This window comes from Vicia villosa, linkage group LG1, assembly GCF_029867415.1.
Source record: "Vicia villosa cultivar HV-30 ecotype Madison, WI linkage group LG1, Vvil1.0, whole genome shotgun sequence".
Lineage (NCBI taxonomy): Eukaryota > Viridiplantae > Streptophyta > Magnoliopsida > Fabales > Fabaceae > Vicia > Vicia villosa.
The window spans coordinates 57,516,527-57,540,149 of NC_081180.1; the positions used below are offsets into that span (position 1 = coordinate 57,516,527).

General features: G+C 32.7%; 2 protein-coding genes and 1 long non-coding RNA gene across 3 annotated transcripts; 2 read left to right on the plus strand and 1 right to left on the minus strand.

The window, feature by feature from the left end:
• The first annotated feature begins 819 nt into the window (after positions 1 to 819).
• On the plus strand, positions 820 to 4,641 carry LOC131638684 (uncharacterized). The gene is made up of 10 exons (XM_058909245.1): positions 820 to 1,277; positions 1,360 to 1,546; positions 2,460 to 2,593; positions 2,700 to 2,812; positions 2,924 to 3,047; positions 3,232 to 3,381; positions 3,520 to 3,675; positions 3,774 to 3,853; positions 4,077 to 4,126; positions 4,214 to 4,641. The coding sequence occupies exons 1-10, from the start codon at positions 885 to 887 to the stop codon at positions 4,435 to 4,437; spliced, it is 1,611 nt and encodes a 536-aa protein (XP_058765228.1). The 5' UTR covers positions 820 to 884; the 3' UTR covers positions 4,438 to 4,641.
• Positions 4,642 to 16,154: 11,513 nt separating this feature from the next.
• Positions 16,155 to 17,070, plus strand: LOC131638689 (aquaporin PIP2-7-like). The gene is made up of 2 exons (XM_058909256.1): positions 16,155 to 16,874; positions 16,975 to 17,070. Exons 1-2 carry the CDS (start codon positions 16,155 to 16,157, stop codon positions 17,068 to 17,070), a joined length of 816 nt encoding a protein of 271 aa, XP_058765239.1.
• Positions 17,071 to 20,126: 3,056 nt separating this feature from the next.
• Positions 20,127 to 23,413, minus strand: LOC131606947 (uncharacterized). The gene is made up of 5 exons (XR_009285127.1): positions 22,705 to 23,413; positions 22,332 to 22,515; positions 21,515 to 21,574; positions 20,931 to 21,271; positions 20,127 to 20,855 (listed from the first exon to the last, which is right to left on the minus strand). It is a non-coding gene; the product is annotated as an uncharacterized LOC131606947 (long non-coding RNA).
• Between the last annotated feature and the right edge of the window lie 210 nt (positions 23,414 to 23,623).

A 23,623-nucleotide genomic window follows, 5' to 3' on the forward strand; every position in this document is an offset into this window, starting at 1 on the left:
GCATCTTGTTTTAAAGGGAAATTTGGAGATGGCAAGACATTTAACTTTTGGAAGAATAGATGGTTGGGTAAGGATGAGCTCACTCATATGTACCCAAATTTATTTATATGTGCATAATCTCAAACAGTGAAGATAGTAGAGGCAAGGCAATGGTTCGGTAAAATCTGGAAGTGGAATTTACGGAGCGAGATTGAAGAAAGAACATAAGAGATGAGAGATTAGAGAAGAAGAGGCAAGACGTATTTGATGAAGAAGATGAGAAGAAGACATGATACAGCTAGAAGAGATTAGATAAGGCTGAAACTAAAATCTTAAGTGTGAGGAAAAGAAAGTCATTCGTAGTCGTAAGGTTAAGGGAGAATAGGTTTGGAATTAGATTAGATGAGGATTAAGTGAAGTTTGGGTGTAACATAATGCGGTTTCGTTTGGTTAATTTGGTTTGAGTTGTAACATAATGCGGTTTTGTTTGATTTGTTTTGGTTTGCAAAATACAAACTGCAAACCAAATCGAACTGTGCAGTTCTGTTAAAAAATAATGCGGTTTTGTTTGATTTGCTTTAGTTTGAAAAATACTGAATTTTAATTTAATAGTAAGATTTGTTTGAGAGTAATTGTTTAGCAAAAATTGTAAGATTTGAGAGAGGTAAAGACAGAAAAGTATTTTTTAGCATTATATAGGTGTCAGAAATAAGATACTGGACTAAAAAAAACAGTAAGGCCCAACTAAAAACAAAGTCCAATGCTGAATCAGTGTTAACCCGACCCACTAACCCAATTCAGAATTTGATTAGCTAATTCTCAGAAATAACAGAAAAGATAAACTCCTCCAAACTTTCTTATTTCCATTTTCCAGTACGACCTCGCTTGACTAAAACTTGCCAAAAATGGCAAGAAACAGTTTCGCCATTTCTCTTCTTCTCCCTCTCACCATCATCGTCCCTTCTTCTTCTTCACATCAACCTCTAGCATTGAAGCACAAACCACAATTCTTCGGTAAATTCGCATCTTCAACCAACCACTCTCACTCTCACTCACATAGACAATCAAACTTCCACTACGAAACCAGATTCTTCCAACAACAACTCGACCACTTCAGCTTCTCAAAATCCCTCAAGTTCCCTCAACGCTACCTCATCAACACCGATCATTGGGTCGTCGGATCGGGTCCCATTTTCCTCTACTGCGGTAACGAAGGTGACATTGTTTGGTTCGCTGAAAACACTGGGTTTGTATGGGAAATTGCGCCTCAGTTTGGAGCTATGGTTGTTTTTCCTGAAGTAAGGGTTATTATTCTCTCTGTAACAATAACTCTGTGTGTGTGTGGAAGCTATGTTAATTGGTTTGGTTTTTGTTTTGTAGCATCGGTATTATGGTGAGTCTGTTCCGTTTGGAAGTAAAGAAGCAGCGTATAAGAATGCTTCTATGTTGGGGCATCTTAATGCGGCGCAAGCCCTTGCTGATTTCGCTGTTCTTGTTACTGATCTGAAGCATAATTTGTCTGCCGATGGTTGTCCTGTTGTTTTGTTTGGAGGATCCTACGGTGGAAGTAAGTAAGACATTCTTTTGCTTGTGGCTTGTTTTGATCTATAAATGTGTGAAACACTGTCATTATAGTCTATCAATGTATCGAAATTACAGTTAGAGAATTTAGAATTGATTCTGGATGTGTAGAATTGAATTTCACATGTTTGGTTGCTCTCGGGTGGAATTGATTCTGGATGTGTAGAATTGAATTTCACATGTTTGGTTGCTCTCGGGTAGAATTGATTCTGGATGTGTAGAATTGAATTTCACATGTTTGGTTGCTCTCGGGTAGAATTGATTCTGGATGTGCAGAATTCAATTTCACATGTTTGGCTGCTCTGGGGTAGAATTGATTCTGCATTCCAGAATTGATTTTACTTGAAGATAAGATTTGTAGCTTTTGAGTCTAAACGTAATTTTTACACTATAATTTACTATTCAACTCACTTTTGAAAGCATTTGTATTACTTTAACTTCAACTCAACTATAACTAGAATCATTTTTACAAAATCAATTCATGCAGAATCAATTGTTTTCACCGTAGAATCAAACACTAGTGTGTCATCTTATGTTAGGAATGTTATGAACAAAATTGTCTAGTGGAACACTCATTCAAGGACAAAACTAAGTATTGAAAATAATATTCCATGACAGATGTATGATTTTATAATTTTGGTACATTCAAAGACTATTTAAAAATATTGTAAATCTATGATCAAAATATTGTTATAAAGTATAATACAAATTTAAATATTAAAAAGAAAATTGCATATACAAAAATATTGTTATTATTATCATGGTTTTGATTTGATAATGTGAAATGTTCTTAAGATCCTGAAATTTTTCATAACAGTAGTTACTACTTAATATGCGGTGTTATGCTGAAGAGGTTTTGTTGGTTTATTTCTGAGTTGTCTGAACGTTCTATGAAACAGTGTTAGCAGCATGGATGAGACTAAAGTATCCTCATATTGCTATTGGGGCACTAGCATCTTCAGCTCCAATTCTTGAGTTTGAAGATATTGTGCCTCTAGAAACTTTCTATGACATTGTTTCCAATGGTTTTAAGGTTAGTTAGTCCGCAAGTGAGATTGTCGTCGTCGTTCATTGTTCTGTTAGTTGTACATGCTATGAATTTATTTATTGCACTAACAGTTTTGTTTGTATCATTATAGCGCGAAAGTTCCACTTGCTTTAACTATATAAAACAGTCATGGGATGAAATAGAATCTAAGGGTCAAACTAGCGAAGGCCTTGAATATCTGACCAAAAGATTCAACTTTTGTCAGTAAGCCATTTTTTCCAAGAGTTGTGTCTCTATTTCTGCATTACATGATTGTGAATTGTAATAATATCTATATTATTTCAAGTGTCTTGATTTAGTTAAAACTGCTTGAAGGAAATTAAAGAGCACTGGAGATTTATTCGGTTGGTTGGAGTCTGCATATAGTTATTTGGCTATGGTTAACTACCCTTACCCTTCTGAGTTTATGAAGCCTTTGCCTGGACACCCTATCAAAGAGGTAAGATCGATTTCATCACGATTTCCTTGTCTGATTTTTATGATGCTACTGGTAAACTGAGTTGACTAGTGGATGTTTCTCGGAATATGGTTGATCTCATAGCTAGGTTAAAGGAATTAAATTAAGTTGTTTACCAAACATTTCCCTAGTCCAGAAAGGAACCTGACTATATATTCTTTTACAGGTTTGCCGAAGAATAGACGCAGGCCCGGCTGGGACTAGTATTCTGGAGCGCATATATGAAGGAGTGAATGTCTACTACAATTATACTGGAGAAGCTAAGTGTTTTGAACTGGATGATGATCCTCATGGCCTGGGTGGTTGGGACTTTCAGGTTTACAATAGTTAACTGTTGTTTTTTCATTAGTTTCCTGGATAAGTATTCATTCTCAATAGCATAAAATGCCTTGACCTATATGTTCTTGTACTAATCTTTGGTTCATTCCATCTTTTCATGTTCATGATGATGTAGGCATGTACTGAAATGGTTATGCCAATGTCTTGTAGCAAGGAGTCCAGCATGTATCCACCATATGAATATAATTACTCTTCTTTCGAGGAGGATTGCTTCAAGAAATTCGGAGTGAAGCCAAGGCCACGTTGGATTACTACAGAATTTGGAGGGCATGTAAGAGAATTTTTACTCTTGAACCTTACTTCCGTTTCCATTGCTGTGATATTTCTTTCTTTTACTTGATATTTATATTTGGTAATCTTGTTTTGAAGGATATCCATAACGTTTTGAAGAACTTTGGAAGCAATATAATTTTCTCAAATGGCCTCTTGGATCCATGGAGTGGGGGCAGGTAATTTATTATTTATTCTCCAAATATTTCTCTATTTTCTCTGAAACACCTGCACTTTTGATTGAATGTGTGTCTGGTGTCTAATACGTTTCAATGTCCAACACCAACACATATAAATGTATTCAATTATTAACTTTTCAAAACTATAATTGGTGTTGATGTGCGTGTCTGTTCTTCATGTAATGTCAAATTCTGATATTCAAATTGTTTCTATCCCTTGCAGTGTTTTGCAGGATATTTCAGAAAGTATTGTTTCTCTTGTCACTAAAGAAGGTAAAGCAGTTGATTATTTAGAATTTGTGACTTGTCTGCTGCATGCATGGATTCGGTTTTGAATTTTTTCCCTTCTTATATTCTCAGGTGCACACCACATAGATTTACGGGCTTCAACTAAAAATGATCCTGATTGGTTGGTTAATCAAAGGGCCACTGAGATCAAACTAATACAAGGGTGGATCAGTGACTATTACCATGACAGTCAAGCTGAGTATGAAGTTAAAATCTCATCCCCACTAAGCAAAATCTTATCCCCACTAAGCAAAATCTCATCCTCATTAAGCAAAATCATAGGTTTTTTCGCCTGAACAATTGTTGTGAAGTTAAAATCTCATTGTCAGTAAGCAAAATCATAGGTTGTTCGGTGAATTGCAGGGAATGTAACAAGTAACAACAATTGGAATGTAAAAAAAAAAAAAGACAAACAACTTCTATAGATTTTATCCTCATGAAAAAATGGAATCCAAGACATGAGTAAAGTTGATTGATTATAACATTCAAGTTACATCTAACTAATATCACCAAAATGAAGTTCTTTATGTTTCAATCCAATAAACTCACATGTAGCTTGTATGCTTGAAATGACATTGGATTTCTATTTTATCCTCTCGTAAAAAAAAAAAACTAAATTAGGGGAGACATGTAAAGAATTGATTGTTACATTGTGTTTTGTGCGATAAATATCATAAATTTGTAGGTTTTTATGGTAAATATTTCAAACACACAAACACACATGTAGCATGGGCCATCCTTCGATGCTTGGCTTATGTATTTATTTATTTTTTTGACGAGAAAAAGCTTTCCATTCAAAGCAACTAAGCAACAGAATTCTGGTACAAATCAGAGTAAGGGATATTCCCAAACCAAGTTCTTGAACCTACATCTTTTCCAACCCCTACCATATGATCCTGGCGAAAAAGAATACTAGGGTTAGATCAAAATAGCGTGGATCACAAAATTAACAATTTGTATCTTCTTCATTAAACATTCAGAGAGTGCACACCATAGATAAACAGAGATAAGATGTCTCACAACTAGTTAAAACACCTTGCTTAACAACTTGCTTACAAAAATTATCTGATAAACTGTAATAACAATTTTTTCTTTGGCTATTTCAAGGCAAAGCAAAGATTCAAAGAAATGATGCACATTCATTCTTCTTGATCTACGCACACAACGGATATGCACGTCAACATTTATAAAAACAGCAAAGACATAACATTAACTAGATCAAAACATATAGGACAAACATAACCAGAATGTGATTATCTCCCCCTATTTGTCTTAAAAGTGACAAAGGTAGAAAAACTTAGTCGAAATAACAATCCAGCAACACTAGGGCAAACAAACTTGGCCAAAACAGAACTAACAAAATTCATCCTTTTAGTTTGACATACTACCCACTAGAGATAAGCTTATAAATTTTTGCGACACCTTCTAAAAATTTGATTCAAAACTTAAGAAAAATAGTTGTTACATATGTATATTTTAGTTTCATTTGATGAAGATAAATAATATGAAACAACTAAGACAAACAGTTTCTTCTATCATGGATTTTTCATCAGAGTGTCCACCCTTTGAATTTTATAGCACATATTATCATGTGTCTGGAAATGGAGGTGGATGTGTGAGACAAACATGTTTCTTTGAAGGAAAACCTCTTCTAACCAAGGAGTTGGATATTCAACCATCATTGGTTTTGGTGCTTTCTTTGCTCTCTTCACCTCTTTCTTGATTAGAACTAAGCTATAAATATGTTTCTTTCTTTGCTATGTATTGTATTGTATAAATAGAAAATCTCTTCTTAACATTCCACCCCATGTTTTCCTCATAGCTAGTGTATACTTTCATACTTTAAGATTATGCTAAATTTAACTTTTAGTGTTTTTTGCATCGATTCGTAATTATAGTTCTTTGGCTCTCCAATATAATCATGAGGTATCATGACCCTTCCACTGGCTATAAGACTAATCATCAATTTGAAAAAGACTTATTTGATCTTTTCTACTATCATGACCCTTAATTTTAATTTGGGGTTTATTTTGGTCCTTAATTTTACTTTGGGGATCATTGTAGTCTCTTATGTCTTGAAACGGCTTCATTTAGGTCATTTTCGTGCAATTCTCACAAATGGCGTCTATTTTTGCACGCGTGACATCTGACGTGGCACATGTTCATACATGTGGCATTTGACGTGGCATATGTGTTAGAATTAAATCATTAACAACTAATTGAATATACATGCTCAATAAAGTGCAGAAGTCAGGTAATTATACAAACATGCATAATATTAAAATACCTACAAATTGATTTTAGGAATACCTGAATCCATAGAGAAAGTTCCTATAGGCGGTAATCCTGAAGGTTAGCGGTAATCCTGAAGGTTAGAAGATAAATAAACAAAGAACACCTGATGACTTGTGTGGTTCTTCCTCAACCAGTACTCCTAATGCTTTGAATACTCTTCAGATAGGGAGAAGATATTATTTACTTGTGTACGGTATATTAGGGACCATAGCCTATATATACAGAGTGATGGCCAATTAGGGTTTCTATTATTCCGAAATGGGGCATCCTGACATCCGCTCATATTTGAGCTCATATCCAATTAATTTAATTAATGATTAAATAGAAATTTAATTAGCGTTTTAAACTTTATTTGACCACTTAATCAATTAAGTCTCTTAATTTGATAAATAGCTAATATAATACATATAAATATATTTGCTCACATAATAATTAGAATATATTAATTAAATAATATTTTAATATAATAAGTAAATAATATTTAAATATAAAATATGTTCATCACTAAGCTCACCAAAATTTCTAAACAATCGTCTAGTTCTAAGTTATGATGTGATTTTGGAATGTTCACCTTTACAGACACTACTGACTAAAGCTTGTTTGTTGACTAAATACTTATTTGCATTTACTTATTCAAGTTTATCTATTAACATAAGTTTTGCGACACTATTTGTTTAAGAGAACTTATGAAAACAACTAATGACATTTTTTATAAGCTTTTTTTAATTTATCTTCATAAGTTCTTCAAGATAATGAAGATTTATTTTTGTTTTAATTTAAAGTACAAAGAAAATATAATAATAATAAATTTATTCTTATTTATTTAAATAGGCCGACCTGATAAGCTTAAAAGACATTTTTAATAGCTTGTGGCCTAGCCATTTTAACTAAAGAGGCTAATAAAAAGGCCTAGGCCTTTTCCATTAAAAAAAATTGGCCTGACCATAGCCTGTGTAGGCTAGGTCGTAGGCCCCTGTTAGTCGGCCCGACCCCTAGTGGTAAACCATGTTATGTCTTCAATCATAACCTTCCTAATTTATCTCCATAATTAGAAAGTCAACATTCTTCTTGATTCTAACTTGAATCTTCCAGACCTTAAAATCATCGCCACATAGGATAACATAATTTTCCCAGAATATTCTGCATCTGTTAAATCTTAAACCGATCCAACAGCCCAGCTCAGCACAGTCACAATGGCGAGTGACTCTGCACAGGACATCTTGTCCGACATGTTGCTTCAGTTGATGAAACATCTCAACTCAACATGTTTCTCCATAAAATAGGACTTCTTGTTCAACAGGTTTTAATCAGCAAGTTAACACATCGTATTTAACATATTGTTGCCATATTTGTTTTACTAAAATTAATGCCAATCATAAAAATAGAGAAGTAACAATAATTAATTAATACGAAGCATATACTACTTCAAAATTTTATTACACCTAAAATTAACCATAAAAAATCACATTACATCCCAAACATAATGATTCATTACCACTAAATGTTGTACTACCAGTGGATAGTCATAAAAAACAAACACTAATAACCACCAAATTTCATCACATGTTGCAGCAGACCAAAACACGAAGGATTTTCCCCAACCGACATTCCATACATTGGGTACATGGGTTGTACCACAGACATTTGATGCATTACAGGTTATCCAATTGGCATCATATGTAACACCCCAAATTCTACCCGAAAATATCATGCGAGAAATCAGAGTATTTTAAAAACTATCAACAAGTATTTGGGATATCACATTTACTTCATATAAACAACTCATAAACAGATACATATCACTTTAATCTCAGAGAAGAACAAAACAACTTATAACAGCTCTTAGACAAACCAACTTCAATTTAATATGCAGCGCAATCATAACATTCGGCTTTATAAACAAATCATCTTATTTAATCGGAAACAACTTCAAATATCATAGTACTTCTCACTATCCAATTTGGAACTCAACAACTAAAACATGAACAACATAGAAACAACAATATAGACAACCCCCCCGAGTGCTACGTATCAGAGCGACACACCAATTAGACACGATGAAGCTACAAACTTCCACAACTATACTTGAGTACCTGTCCATTTACCATGGTAGGGGAAACATCAGCAGAAGGGGTGAGATATCAAACATTATAAAGGAAAGCATGATAATAGATATAGCAAGACAAGATCATACACAATTCACCACTTCTCAATATAAGCAATTTGCATCACGACAACAACATGGTTCATATATTCCAACTTATACACATATATCATTAATACATATATATTCACATTCTCATCATATATGTTTAATTAACGTACATCATATCCAACTCATCAACAATCCATATCAACTGAATTCAACTTCACAAACTATGCATCCACACATCATAACAATGACTCGGATGCAACTCGGTATGCGACTCAAACTATGCAAATGCATGTGGTACCAATCGGAGCTTCAGCCTCCGTCACCAATGGCCCAATTCAGAGGCACAAGGCATAAGCCTTCGTCACTAATTTGCCAATCCAGACCATCACAGAGTATGCATATGAAATGTGACTCGACAAACAAGACATATACAACATACTCATCACAATCACACATCGTCACGAGGCATACGCATATATCACTGATAATTACCAATTATTAGAGGTAATTCAACGTCACAATTAATCTTTCATCTTCACATAGAAACAAAATCGTCACGATATCATCACGTCTCGTCACATCATCGCCAATATACAACTTCACATATTAACAAAATCACCACGACATCATCATGCTTCGGTATATCACGACAAACATATAACTTCACATATTAACAAAATCATCATAACATCATCATGTTTCAGTATATCGCAACAAATCAACACATTAAGTCAATTCACATTAGTCTCATAATTATCTATAAATTAGTCGTTTAATTAACTCACTAATCCACTATCCTTTAACCAAAATCATTCACCTAATATTCTCTAATTAATCAGATATATCCTACGTCACTACCGGTTATCTAATTTCCGGTTAAATTCACTACTTACTGTCATACCATAATCCCTATGTTATTTACTAAATTCCAAAACATGATTACGGTCAAATTCTCAAGATACCGTTATTTACCAACAAACCGAATAATTTATCTAAGTCCAAGTATTTTCTAATTAAATAGACTAATTGAAATTAATTCAACTATTAATCAATAAACCAATTAATAATCACACTATATTAATTTCAATTCAATTATATTTCTATTCCATTATTTTCCAATTTCTAGCATCTACTTTACATGTCATTTATCATCATCAATTCATATCAAAACATGATTAGAGTTCAATTTCATGAAAATCTAACACAAACCCTAACATTTCTAATTCTACAAAAAAAACTCATTATTTCACTATCAATGGTTTACCCACAACAAACACAACAATCTAATACACATAGATTATCAATTGCACACAACTTATCACATTTATATCATCACATTCCAACAAACCATCAAATACCCAAAATTGCACATAGAAGAACATGGATATCAAGTATAGAATCTACCCACCATAACATACTATCATACAACCCTTTATCATGAAAGAACCCCACCCTTACCTTGATAAATTTGGACTCTTTCACCATAGCTCTAAGCTTTTCCCCAAAAGAAATCCTTTCTAACATCATTTGGGGACACACCTAAAAACTAGTTCGGGAATCAGCTTATCAGACGAACTTAAAACCCTTAAAATCAAAATCGCTCCGGTCAAAACTTACCTCTATGAGTAAGGAACGTTGTATCCAAGTACCGCAACGATCCAACGGTTGGATTGAGAGATACGTCCGTTTTGCTAAGGTGACTCTCTACTGAAACATAGCTGCGAAAAATGGGGTTTTCTCTAGCTTTTCTCTTCCACCATTGTTGTCTCTCTTTTGCCTCTTTTCTCTTCTTTCTATCTTTTCCCCCAAATGAAAAATAGTAACCTCTAAAACCCTAACTTCCTCTTACTATCACACTTATGTTAATTGGGCTTAACCCACCAATCCATTTCTAGTATTATAATTCTACTACTTAGGCCCATTTCATAATACCTCTCTAATTACTCAATTAAGCCAAATAACACAAACACACACTCATAATTAAATACTTAAATAATTATTATATTACATAATAACTAAATAAATAAGTAATTATTAAAAACACCAAATAATATAATTACTAATATAATTAATAAAAATATTAATAAAATCGGGATGTTACATCATAGGTTGAAGTCTGAACATTATACTCACATGTTTTCTTGTAACATCCATATGTGGCGTCGTTGCAACTTTACCACATTGACTCTGTGGTGTTTGTGAACGTTTTTTTGGTCTGCTACTACTAGCATTGCAAATGGATTTCTTTTTATTTTTTCTGTATATACAAATTCAATAAATGTTTCAAAAAAATTGTAAACATAACACAATTAACACAACTGAATATACCTTTTGTATTATGCTTAAAAAATTATTTATCGCTATTGACTCGAGCACAACATTCTGATCAGATGTCCCGTCTTGTGTGTCCTGGAAAAATTACCAAAATAGCTAGAATATAATGTCCAATACAAGATATATATATATATATATATATATATATATATATATATATATATATATATATAGAATAAGAATCTAATCACAAAGAAGGTGTTTATCACTGAACAATTCCTCGCATCATGAGTGGTAATATTGCAGTTTTTGCATTGTTTGGTTGATTTTGCTTCACTGTTTTTTTCTTTGGAGCGCCTTTAGTCGCTATTGTAGTCGGATCACCTACATATGACTTTTGAGCACTAATAGGTTCGTCAGAATTATAATACTTTCTCTGAAGATTCATCATGCCATCCATTAGATCCGCCTAAACACCACTTTTTTTTATGCTTCTTTGCAAAAAGTTGTAAAAACGATACAATAAACCCCAAAACGAGCCTGCTCAATCAGATTCAAATCTACTTCACCATTATAGTCCATGTTCAGACACCCAATTTTGGCATTATTCGTCCAACGCAACAATACCAAACTACTAGGAATGTGATACATATGCTCTTTCTTCATGACATAAAAAATGTGTGAACATGGTAGTCCACGTGAATCAAATAATCTACACGAACACCGTAATGTTTTATTTGAAGCATCATATACAATTTCTTTTTCAAACCCATCCTCACAATATTTTGTCAATGTAAAAAGAGGCGTTTCCCCTTCTGATAATTGCTCTTTCACAATTAATGCACCATCCTTCATAATTTCTTCTTTTACTTCTTTAAAAATATCTGCTGTATAAATTTTAGCAGCATCGTTCTCAATCCGACGGAGATGAGTTGTCAACATAGGATCCGAAAACTTTGATTTAAAATAAGCAACAAGTTCATTATTTATGTACTCTCTCAATGCCTGATCAAAATTATGCATAAATTCAAAAATGTATCCTTTTTCCTTACATAAGTCTTGATTATTGCATCAACAGCTTCACATTGAGACGTAGTTCTTATACGACCAAACAAATTATCCCGTAGATATGCAGTTGCTCAAAATGACTTGTTCTCATATGTTTTGGCAACCCAAGCATTTTGTTCAAGATCATTCTCCTTAACCAGCTGCGCCCAAAATTCTTAAAATTCTCCAGGTGTAAAATTAGAGTACATTGTTTTTTAAAACCTTACAAAAACTATAACTTCTTTACATTTTCACCTGCATTCTTATTCAAATGCCAAGCACACAACTAATGGGTCGCATCAGAAAAAATTTGTTTTGCACCAAAAAATGTAACCAGCGGATAATTGTATTTGTTCTTCTTGTAAGTTGTGTCAAACGCAACAACATCGCCAAAACAGAAATAGTTCGATATACTAGTGTCGTCTGCCTAAAAAAATGACTTCAATCTTCCATCACTATTTATAGAATATTCCACAAATAGCTTAGGATTCGTAGATGATTTCATGTTGAGATAATTTAGACCAGCGAAAACATCTCCATTTTAATAACAACACACATTTTTTATAAGAATAATTGTATAAATCTTTCTTTGTAAAACCAACATCATGATATTCACCCTTCTGAGCAACCATGTATCCCATATATGACACGTTATGATTCCTTGTGATTGAGGACCATCAATTTGAGCTATATCTGCCTTAGATATTTGACGATAACTGGGATTTAAATGCAGAAACTTTGTTGGGGTTAATTCATGGTTATGAGCCTATTTAAAAATTGACAATATACATTTTCCCTTTTTGTTATTGTAGTGCACACGGAGCCTACCTTCACAACTAATACGGGTCATCCGTCGGTGATCTCTTTTCCTATATACCCTATCTGCGTGTTTCTTGTCTTTTAATCCGTCCTTGTTGCATACATATTGCCTCATTACTACTATTCACTACCTTCGTGCCCTGTCGGCCTAACGTCGCTTTTCCTAATGGCAAAGCCTTTACATTTCCATACCTATAATAAAATTCATAAGCTTCACTCACTGTTCCAAATTCCAAAGCACGAATTTAGTCGGAAGTAATCGAACTTACATTCATTATTTTATCACCTACAGCTGCATCGCTATTTGTTACGTCCGGTCCAACCGAATCCTCATCATCGTTATTATCATATTCACTTTCATCATTTGAACTTTGATGGCCACTAGAACCAACATCATTAACATGTTCATCACAACTACATTCAGCATAAGATGAATCACTATAATGAACATTATTCAAATCAACCCCAACGGAGTCGGCGTAGTTGTCCATCTGAAATCAGTCGATATATAACACAAAAAATAAGTTAACACCAATCATATAACCTATTTCCCACATTGAAAATGAAATCTTAACCTACATATTGAATAACTAACATAATGACAATCAAAATCCTTAATTTTGAAATCCAAGTGCAGACAATAACATCAATCATATCACAAAAATCTCAAATTGAGATAAAAAATTTCCAACTTAATTAACAGCTACCATATTGAAAATCAGAATCATTAAATTTGAAATATAATTTCATATTACTACATCAATCACAAAACCTAATTCGCAAATTGAAATCATATAAGAATTTAAAATCATTAAATAGTAAACCCAATTACATTAGCGAATCGGGTATCAATACGAATTGTGTGAGGAGCGCGACTGAATGAGATAATATTGAAGGTTCGCTCCTTGAAGAGCGTCGTAGGGAAGAAAACCCACGATTGCGAAAGAAGAAGATGAAACGTGCGTTTTGGATAGTAAAGAAGATAAAGTTGTAGAAAATGGAGTTGTAGAAGATGAATTTGTAGAAGATGAAGTTGTGTTGTTTGTGGAGAGAAGATGAATTGACAAAAATGAAGTTATTTCAATAGTTGAATTAATTTTTATTTTGTTAAAAAAAAACAAATTTGAAGTTAAAAAATAATTATATTGAATGAATAATGAATGAGACTTAGTTGCAAATATGTTAGGACTTAATTGTAATATTAACAATTATTAAATTACATAATAAGTTGGATGTATAATATAAGAGCAATGCTATATCTACACCAAAATTATGACACTGTAACCTACACCGTAACTTTCCAAACATCATTTTTCAAGTGGCACATATTCCAATTTATATAAAAATAATAAATAAAATACAAAAAATACTTGTACTGTATATTTATACGGTGTAGTTGTACAAAATCAGTGTAAACATAGTCTTTCTCATAATATAATCCTATGTAGTATACTAGGGTTTCAAGAACATTTGTAATTGACCAAAATTGTGACTTTTAAAAAAAAAAAATCAATATGACAACTTTAGCATAGAATTTTCCTTCTCTTTAACGGAACAAGATCACATGTTTCCATTCTTTGTCTACTAGCTAGTGTAGTGGTGGGTTAGTGGCCGTACATTCACCACTACGTTTGAACTTCAAGTTTGAACCAGTGAGAGAAAGGTATAGAGTAGTACCGGTAAGAGCATCTTCAACAATCATATCCCAAGTAAAGTTCATAGGTTAAGATATGCTTTAATAATTTTCTTTCCTTTTATAAACTTAACGTATATTTATTTTAAGAATTTTTTTTTTTAAGATTTAGAATTGATTTTAAAATAACTTTGAAGTTTGTTTAGTTTTTTAAGTAGATCAATTGATTTTATTTTTAAAATTAATTTTGTTTCAAAGTAAAATTTGTAGTTTTTAAATTTAAAAATAATTTTCATGTTAAAATTTATTGAAGAATTAATTTAAAATTAAATTACTTTACATTCAACTTACTTTTGACTAATATCAATTTTGTTGCAACATAATAAACATACGCTAAGTGTGATATCAAAAAATTCACATATATAGCAATTAATATTGAATATAAATTTAGATTTTGATGTCAAATTTTACAATGTCAAATGTATATTAGATTGATTTTATAGAATCATTAAATTTACTTTATTTAAAACATTGTTTCATGAAAACACTAATAGTTGCAAAATTAATTTCTGCTATAATTGTTGCAAAACAAATTTACGCTATAATTGTTGCAAAACAAATTTATGCTTAATTTTATTTTTTATCTTTACACTAAAATATGTATAATCTGATTAAATATTGACAATTTCTTAATGCATACTTATAGGCAATTTTAAAATCGGAACTACTAATTGACTTGGTCAAAGCACTACGTTATTGGGTCACTGGTCGAACTAATGAGTTACTAATTAACCTGCATGATTGTTGATCCGTTCCTTATAAAAAATTAGAAAAAAACATTATACGTAATTATGTGCACATATAATTTAAATATATCAAATTAAATTAAAAATAATTCTAAATCAATAGAAAGAGATGTAATTAACATATTATAATAATTTAATTAAATGTTCGAAATTTAACAACCTTAAAAATACATATTAATTCAGACTAGAAAAATAATAATAATAAACTAATATTCTATGACTATACACAAAAATCTAAGTATACTAAAATTACTTTACATTTATTTAAAAATATTAAGACATTAAATTTTAATATATTAGTTTTAACTAAACTATAAATATATACTAAATTAATAATAACAAGAAAATCAAAATGTTGTACCAACATTTATTCATACATTATTAAGAAAATACTGTTTATATTGACAATAGAAGCAATAATGGCTGAGTGGTTAAGTGTGAGGAGCAGTACCACTGTCTCATTCACCTCATTTTTTAATATGTATATTCGAAATTCATGATTATATTTTAAATGTATATTCGAAATTGTTTTAATATTTTGGTTGTACATATCACCTATTATATTTTGGATATGCATATCTAAAATTGTTTGTATATTTTAGATATGTATATCTGAAACTGTCTATTACAAAAACAAAAACAGAATTTTTTTAAAACTATCTCTATGTTTTAAATGTGCATACTGTTACAAAAACAAAAATTTATTTAAATAAACTTTTTGTTTTTGTACAATTTAAATATGGTGCATCCCTACGTGTTTCACTCTTACCTTGTCCCACTCTTTCCCTCTTTCCAACTGTTATTACTTTTATTCCAAGGCAATGTATTACAAATTCAAATTTTCATATTTACCCTTACCTTACCCACTTCTACACTGAACTCAACACCACTGTATATCCTTTGCCCTTACACCTCTCCCTCCATAAATACACCCTCAATTCCTCCAGCATCTCCCACAAAAAAACCCTTAAAAAACACTAAAAAATGTCTGAAGAAGGTCACCAACCTCATCACCACAGTGGAAAAGACTATGTTGACCCTCCACCAGCACCTCTTCTCGACTTCGCCGAAATCAAGCTCTGGTCCTTTTACAGAGCTCTCATCGCTGAGTTCATAGCCACACTCCTTTTCCTCTACGTCACCGTCGCCACCGTCATTGGCCACAAGAAACAAACCGGACCATGCGACGGTGTTGGCCTTCTCGGCATAGCATGGTCATTTGGTGGCATGATATTCGTCCTTGTCTACTGCACCGCCGGTATCTCCGGTGGCCACATCAACCCTGCCGTCACATTCGGCCTCTTCTTAGCACGTAAGGCTTCTCTTATTCGAGCTGTTTTATACATTATATCGCAGTGTTTAGGTGCTATATGCGGTGTTGGGTTGGTGAAGACTTTCATGAAGCATCCTTACAACAGCCTTGGTGGTGGTGCGAACTCGGTGGCTTTTGGTTATACAAAAGGTTCAGCACTTGGTGCTGAGATTATTGGAACTTTTTTCCTGGTTTACACTGTTTTCACTGCTACTGACCCTAAGAGAAAAACACGTGACTCATATATTCCTGTTTTGGCTCCTTTGCCTATTGGTTTTGCTGTTTTCATGGTTCATCTTGCGACTATTCCGATCACCGGTACTGGAATTAACCCTGCTAGAAGCTTTGGTACTGCTGTTATCTTCAACAATGGCAAAGTTTGGGATGACCAAGTAAGTTTACTAGTAATAATAATAATAATGAGATTTTTCTTTATTTATTATCTCATGCAAATGTGTTGATTAACATGAATTGTTTCGATTATTGTTGCAGTGGATTTTCTGGGTTGGACCATTCGTGGGAGCAGCGGCTGCGGCGGTGTACCATCAGTGTATTCTGAGAGCGGCGGTTATCAAGGCGTTGGGCTAAGCAACCCAACCAACTAAATTATGAATCATGTATAGATTTTCTGTGTGTGTTAATTTTCGCATGTTTCACTACTATGATGCAAATTGATTGTTTTTTATTTTATTTATTCGGTTTGTTTGTATGAAATGATGCATTTACTACTCACTTTTCATTTCATATTATTTATATTTCAATTACAATTTATTATTTATAATCTGTTTTATTCATAGACTCAAATTCGTAATTAGTTTTATTGCAGTTTACATAACCTTTTTTATGATAATATTGTACCAAGAGTTAATATCCAAATTGGTCTGAGATTGCATGGGTCTAATCCTTAACATTGTGGCATTTTGAAATGATCTCTAAAATAAGAAAAAGATTCATCTACTTTTGCCACCTTTGCTAATTTTTGGGTTTAAACGAGGTAGTTAAGTTTCATACAATTATGAAATATAGTCTCCAACAAATGGTATCATATTTCTTGGGAAAGAGATTTGGATGAGTTTCTGCCTCAAGTTATGTTAGAAATGAATTTCTTATACAGTACTTTCTAACAAATGGTAACATTGATGGAAAGATACACTTAGATTAATTTTTAAAGAGTTTTGCTATCCTTACACTATATTAGTTACACCATACAGCTACACCGTAGCTTTTTCCAAAATTTGTAAGAGTGGCACAGAAATCAAGGCAAGAGAAAAATAATAAAAAAAACAAAAAGTATATGAAATGGTATAAATATACGGTGTAGTGTCAATTTTAGGTGTAAGTTTAGCATTTCTTATTTTTAAAATATTAGTATAATGCTAGAAGTAAGCACTACTCCCTCCGTCGTTTTAATAAATAAAATTTATTTTAAAATGATTGTAACTTTCACTTTTTAATACAGTAATGATTATAATTTTTTTAATTGTGTTCTTTCCTTTTTACTCTGGACCAGTAGCAGAGTGAGTGTCAGGAGGTATAGACTTTTTCTTACACAAATAATTAATAAAAAAATAAAATTACACCATATATCTTCTTTAAATTTTGTGCCTAACAATTTGATTCTTTAAGTTACCAAACATTTGTACCATTATTCTTTTTTAATGTGAATATCATAATTATGGATGCAATTATTTTAAGTAGTATGAAAATGATGAAGTGCAAACATCATTATCAATACAAGAATCGCATATTTTTAAGTTTTCAAAATACGAAGAAAAAGAGTCACAAACTAACCTAAAAAATCAAATTGTTAAAAAAAAAAATTAAATATCAACCTATTATACAAAAATAAAATACGATATTTGGTATAATTTTGCCTATAAAAATGTAATGTAAAGACAGAAATCATGCTTTTTCATTAATTAATTGTTTGTTATGTTCAATTTCAATGTTACTTATGAAATTATTCAATAGAAAAATAAAAAATAAAAAAACAAAATTGGATAAGCATCATTTTAAATTATGAAAGTAGTGTGAATTATGTTGATATTAAATACTATTTAAGAGATAAATTGTATAAGTTTAGTCTCTTCCATATATTTTATTGAAGATAATATTTTATATCTTTCTTTTTTGGAACAAATATAAATTTTTTTTCAAAAAACAATGAGGTGCAAACCGATCATAAAGATCCAGGTATCAAGCAATCAAGTTACTCTATGCAAAGAGTATGTTCATCAAAGTGTCTACTTATTGAACTACACCTAGAGCATCTAGTGTATACAATAAACTTAACTTTTTCAACCACATGATTATCTATACTCTCATTCCCAAAAATAATAGCATTTCGATTTTGCCAGATAGCATAAACCAATTCTGCAGCAGCCACCTTGAGAATCATTCTTCTCCATCCTTTCTTATTAGTTTCCATGGACAACCACATTGCTTCTTGCTGCCACGGACAAGGAGTCCTATAATACCCAATCTAGTTTAATACACTAGTCCGCAGGCCCTTTGTCCAATTGCAACAAAAGTAAAGGTGCTCAAGCATATCCTGTTCAGTACATAAACCACAGCATAAGTTAGTATTGATTCCAAATTTTAGCATTCTAGTCTTGGTGTTAACCCTGCCCAGCAAAGCCAACCAAAGATGAAATTGTGCCCTCGGCCTGGCCATGTTGTGGTATAAAATCTTTCTCCAAGGCACCTGTTGCTTCTCCCCACGCAGGCATTGGTACATTTTTGTTGTTCTATAGACTCCAATCTGCAAGACCTCATTCCAATACTCAGTTTGAGTGAGCACTTCCCTGCAAGCACATAAGTCTTTAACCAAGCCAGAACTAGCAGCACTAGGCTGCCACAATAGGAACTCCTGATTTTTTAGAGGATATATATTGACCCATTTCACCCAAAGTTTATCAGCCTTGGATTGAATATTCCACAACAGTTTACCTACAGTAGCTTTATTCCACTCCCTCAAAGAAGTGATGTTCAGACCCCCTGCACTCTTTGGATCACACATTTTATCCCATGCCACTGGTGCCCTCTTTGTAATTGTAGCAGTTCCACTCCATACAAAGCTTTTACACACAGCCTCAATATGTTTTATCACACACACTACAGGAAAAAAGGTCTCGTGCCACGCCCAGAAAACCGAGGCTATATGCAAAATAACCGTGGCGTAACGCTGAGGCCACGGTTTGGCCACGGAAATCCAACCGTGGAGTATACGGCCGTGGCCTAAAGTAAAGTCCACGGTTTTTTGATATAGACCACGCCTTTTTTACAACCGTGGCTTTTTTAGGCCACGGTTTAGGTAGCTTGATTAAGGCCGCGGTTTGTACTTACCATGACTTAAAAACTGTGGCTATATGGTAAAGCCACGGTTTCATTTTAACGTTTACGACACAGTATTAGTTCAAGATATAGCCACGGTTTGGTTATGACCACCTATTTAAAACCGTTGTTAAATGTTATGCTTTTTAAACCATTTATCTTGCCACGGTTTATTTCTGTATCATTACATAAATATGTCATTATATATATATATATATATATATATATATATATATATATATATATATATATATAAAATTAACAATAATATTGATGATTAGAATCTAATTAATTAGAAGCAAATTAACGTCAAAAGTAAGTTTTTTTTTTGTAGTGCCACTAATAAGTTAGATACTAAGTTTTGATGTCATCCCAAATTCAAAACAACCATGGGATTCAAAACAAGAGCTAAATTAAACACAAGTTTCTCTCAAAGAGTCATCCCAAAATAACAACAAAAGTTTGATGAACTAGCTAGCAAGATAATATAAAACACAACTTCTTAATATTCTTCTTGATCAAGTGTTGCTCCAGCGTCCAAACATGTTATAAGCATTCATGGTAGCTGCAACAGAACATGTGCATATCCCTCAGGGCCAATACCAGCACCATCCTCAATGATCAGAAACTGAAACTTGACTTAGACAACCTGCACAAACAAAGTATTGCCCATAAATTATAAAACAAGCACCAAATGCGAACTCGGCTTCCTTGTTAAGTTTCTGGCTCATAGGTTTAGCATGACAAAGAATATAACAACATTAGTTATGCGAAGTGTCTGAACCAGAGTGGAAATAAGAGAATTTTTTGACCTCGTAGATTGTATATAATTGGTAATAATTTGACTTGTGCTTTTATTCACAAAGGTAGAAGGAGCACTGAATATTTGAGCAACATCTAAAAATTGATCATTTTCAACTATAGTACCAATGCCTCCTATTTCTTTCACAAGTGCATCAGTGCCCCATGTCCTAAATCGGCAGTAAACAATCTTTCCTTTCACTTATTTCGGATCTAACGAGTCGGCATCATCACAATACCTGCCAAAGTATTCAAATTTCCTTGTTATTTAAGAAACTAAATCGGGTAGTGTTGAAAATCAAAGCGGAAATTACTTAGCATTTTCCTTGCTTGAAGAGTCTCGTGCTGCGTCTTTCCTCATGGCATGAAATGCGCCGATTGCTATACAGTTCTGCACATAATTTGCATTTCCTCCGCCTAACGAAAGCGATATGACATCCACGCCGTCGTGTATGGCAGCCTCAAATACAAAACAAAAAAAAATGAAAATGAGTTGAAAGGCATGATAAACCTGTATCCAAAAGAGCGACAATTATGTCACTCTCTGATTTCAGTTTTCTCTTAGCTGTCAAAGGTAATCCAATAAAATTCCATGATCTTGTTGTGTGTAGCTTGCGGTACTGGTTTCGAAATACCGAGAGCACTTCATTCATGTCTGCACAATAAATATATACTATAAACACATTTCATTTTATTATACATACGTGGATGTTACACTCAAAGTTTGAGTGTTGAAAATATTTTCAACACATGTACATTAATATTAATATTAATATTATTCAATCTAACTTAAATATTCTAATATATTGGAACATATATGCATGCAGCTTGTTTTGGATTATTGTGTATTACTAAAATCCAACAATAAGGTAAAACATGCATATCTATTGAGTATTACCCTTGATCATAAAGGCTGCAATACTTCACTTTGCAAGTTAAAAGGAAGGCCCAGACATCTCTGCAAAGAAATATAAGCAAGTAAAGACGATAACTAAATGAAGCAATTAACATTATTAAATGAAAAAGGCTTTCAGACAAGTGAGTGCGAATAACTAATATGGTGAAGAGAGATTTTTTTTCCAAATCGTTATTTGACTTTTTCTAAAAACTGTTTTTAGATTAACATAATCAAACATAATTATGCTCATAAGCAACATAGATTTTAGTTGGGTCAAAAGCCCCATTACAACTATAATATACATGCTATCTATACACCTACAATTCAAAATTTATGTATATAAGTTTTATACTGCTTTGTATCAGTGGATGGGAATCAGATTTCTCAATAAGCTTTGTAACCTAACATCTCATATTATTAACGTATTTAGCTATTAGTTATACCAATTGTGCCGTTATATTAGTTGCAGATAATAAACTCCTGTTATGCTATGTATTAAAAGATTCAGAATACAAATAGTAAACAAACTCCAGATTCATCACATATACAACAACAGAATTCAAATCCTGAAATCATGATAATCAATAAGTTCGTCTGACACCAAGATATTCCAATAGTCCAGACAGACCTTGTATTTTTTATAAATAAACGAAATATATGACTAGTGCATATTGAGAACAGGAGGAAGAGAAATGAACATGCATGCATGATAAAGTCAAAAAAGGCTACTGGAACGGGGATGCTTTTGGGGCTACATTCAAAAACAACATCCTAAATACAAAACCATAGTTCACATGAAAAAGGGTTAGGTATTAACCTTGCTTCTAGCTGAAAGAACTGAACTAAATGTCCTGACATTTATCTTAGATCTTTCTCTTAACTTTCTTCCTTTAAGAGGCTGTTTCTCTTTCACTTCAGATTCATCATCAGAGCTAATGACAATTACTAGACTCTGGATTATCAGAGCTGTAGCGCCATCTTCCATCAGTTTGGCTTAGAGCCTGCCAAAATTGAAAGACAGGTTCAATTGAAATTGCAGAATGGTTGAGGAATATGGGGGAAACTAATAAAAGTTGGGTGCAGATTTTATGCTGAATTTCTTATCATCAACATTAATGAGGCCAAAGAGCAGTCATCAAAAAGCAACCCTAGTTTAATCTTATTTAACTGAAAACACAATAAGTACGAACCTTGATTGATTGAAAAACACCATTTGCATCAGTTAGAAGAACGTCAACATTGGAAGCCTGATCCTGCATACAGAGAAGGTAAGGAATGGGGATAATAACGGAACATCATGCCACATAGCAATCCAAAAATCACACTGATATAAAACTTAATTAAACGTTTATTCAACAAGTATTTTCCATATAAGAACTTGTATACATATTGTTTCTATCAAGGAAAAAATTAGGATGCACTCTATACAACAATAATCATCTTAGAGGAGTTTATGAAAATAACTTGAAAATAGCTTTTAAACATATAAATCACATCAGTAGAAACATTGAGCCAATAGCAATGAGCAACTTAACACGATTAGCATAGTAAACTGCACTTTGACTGTTTAGCTCAACTGCTTTTGTATATAGTTCAATAGCGTGGGAAAATTTCCGATCTGACAAAAGAAATTCACGGGATCAGCAAATGTTGGCATATAGAAGTGTTGAAGAAGCAAGTCATTGCAAACAAGATTCACAATCTCTCTTTATTGTATAATATTAACCAACTACAATAAAACAGAAAAAGAATGGGATGAGGAATGAACAAGTCATTATGATCACCGTGAAATAATCTTCCAAAACCACCCCTGCAAAAGCATCATATGGAAGAAAAATTCAAATGATATCCTAACTATAAATAAAAATACAGTAGCCAAACTATTAATAATCATACACATCCAAGGCATTGGAAGTATTGCAATTCAAAACTAAAGTAGCCATAAGATGCAAGAGAGCAAAATTCATGAATAGACAGACCAACTAGATATATAGAATAAATTCATTCAAGAAATACTTAAAATGACAAATCCAATCGAAAAGTGAGAATTAAGGATTCCGTACCTGTTGAAGCTTCTCTTCTTATGGAATATTAGGTAATGGCTCAATT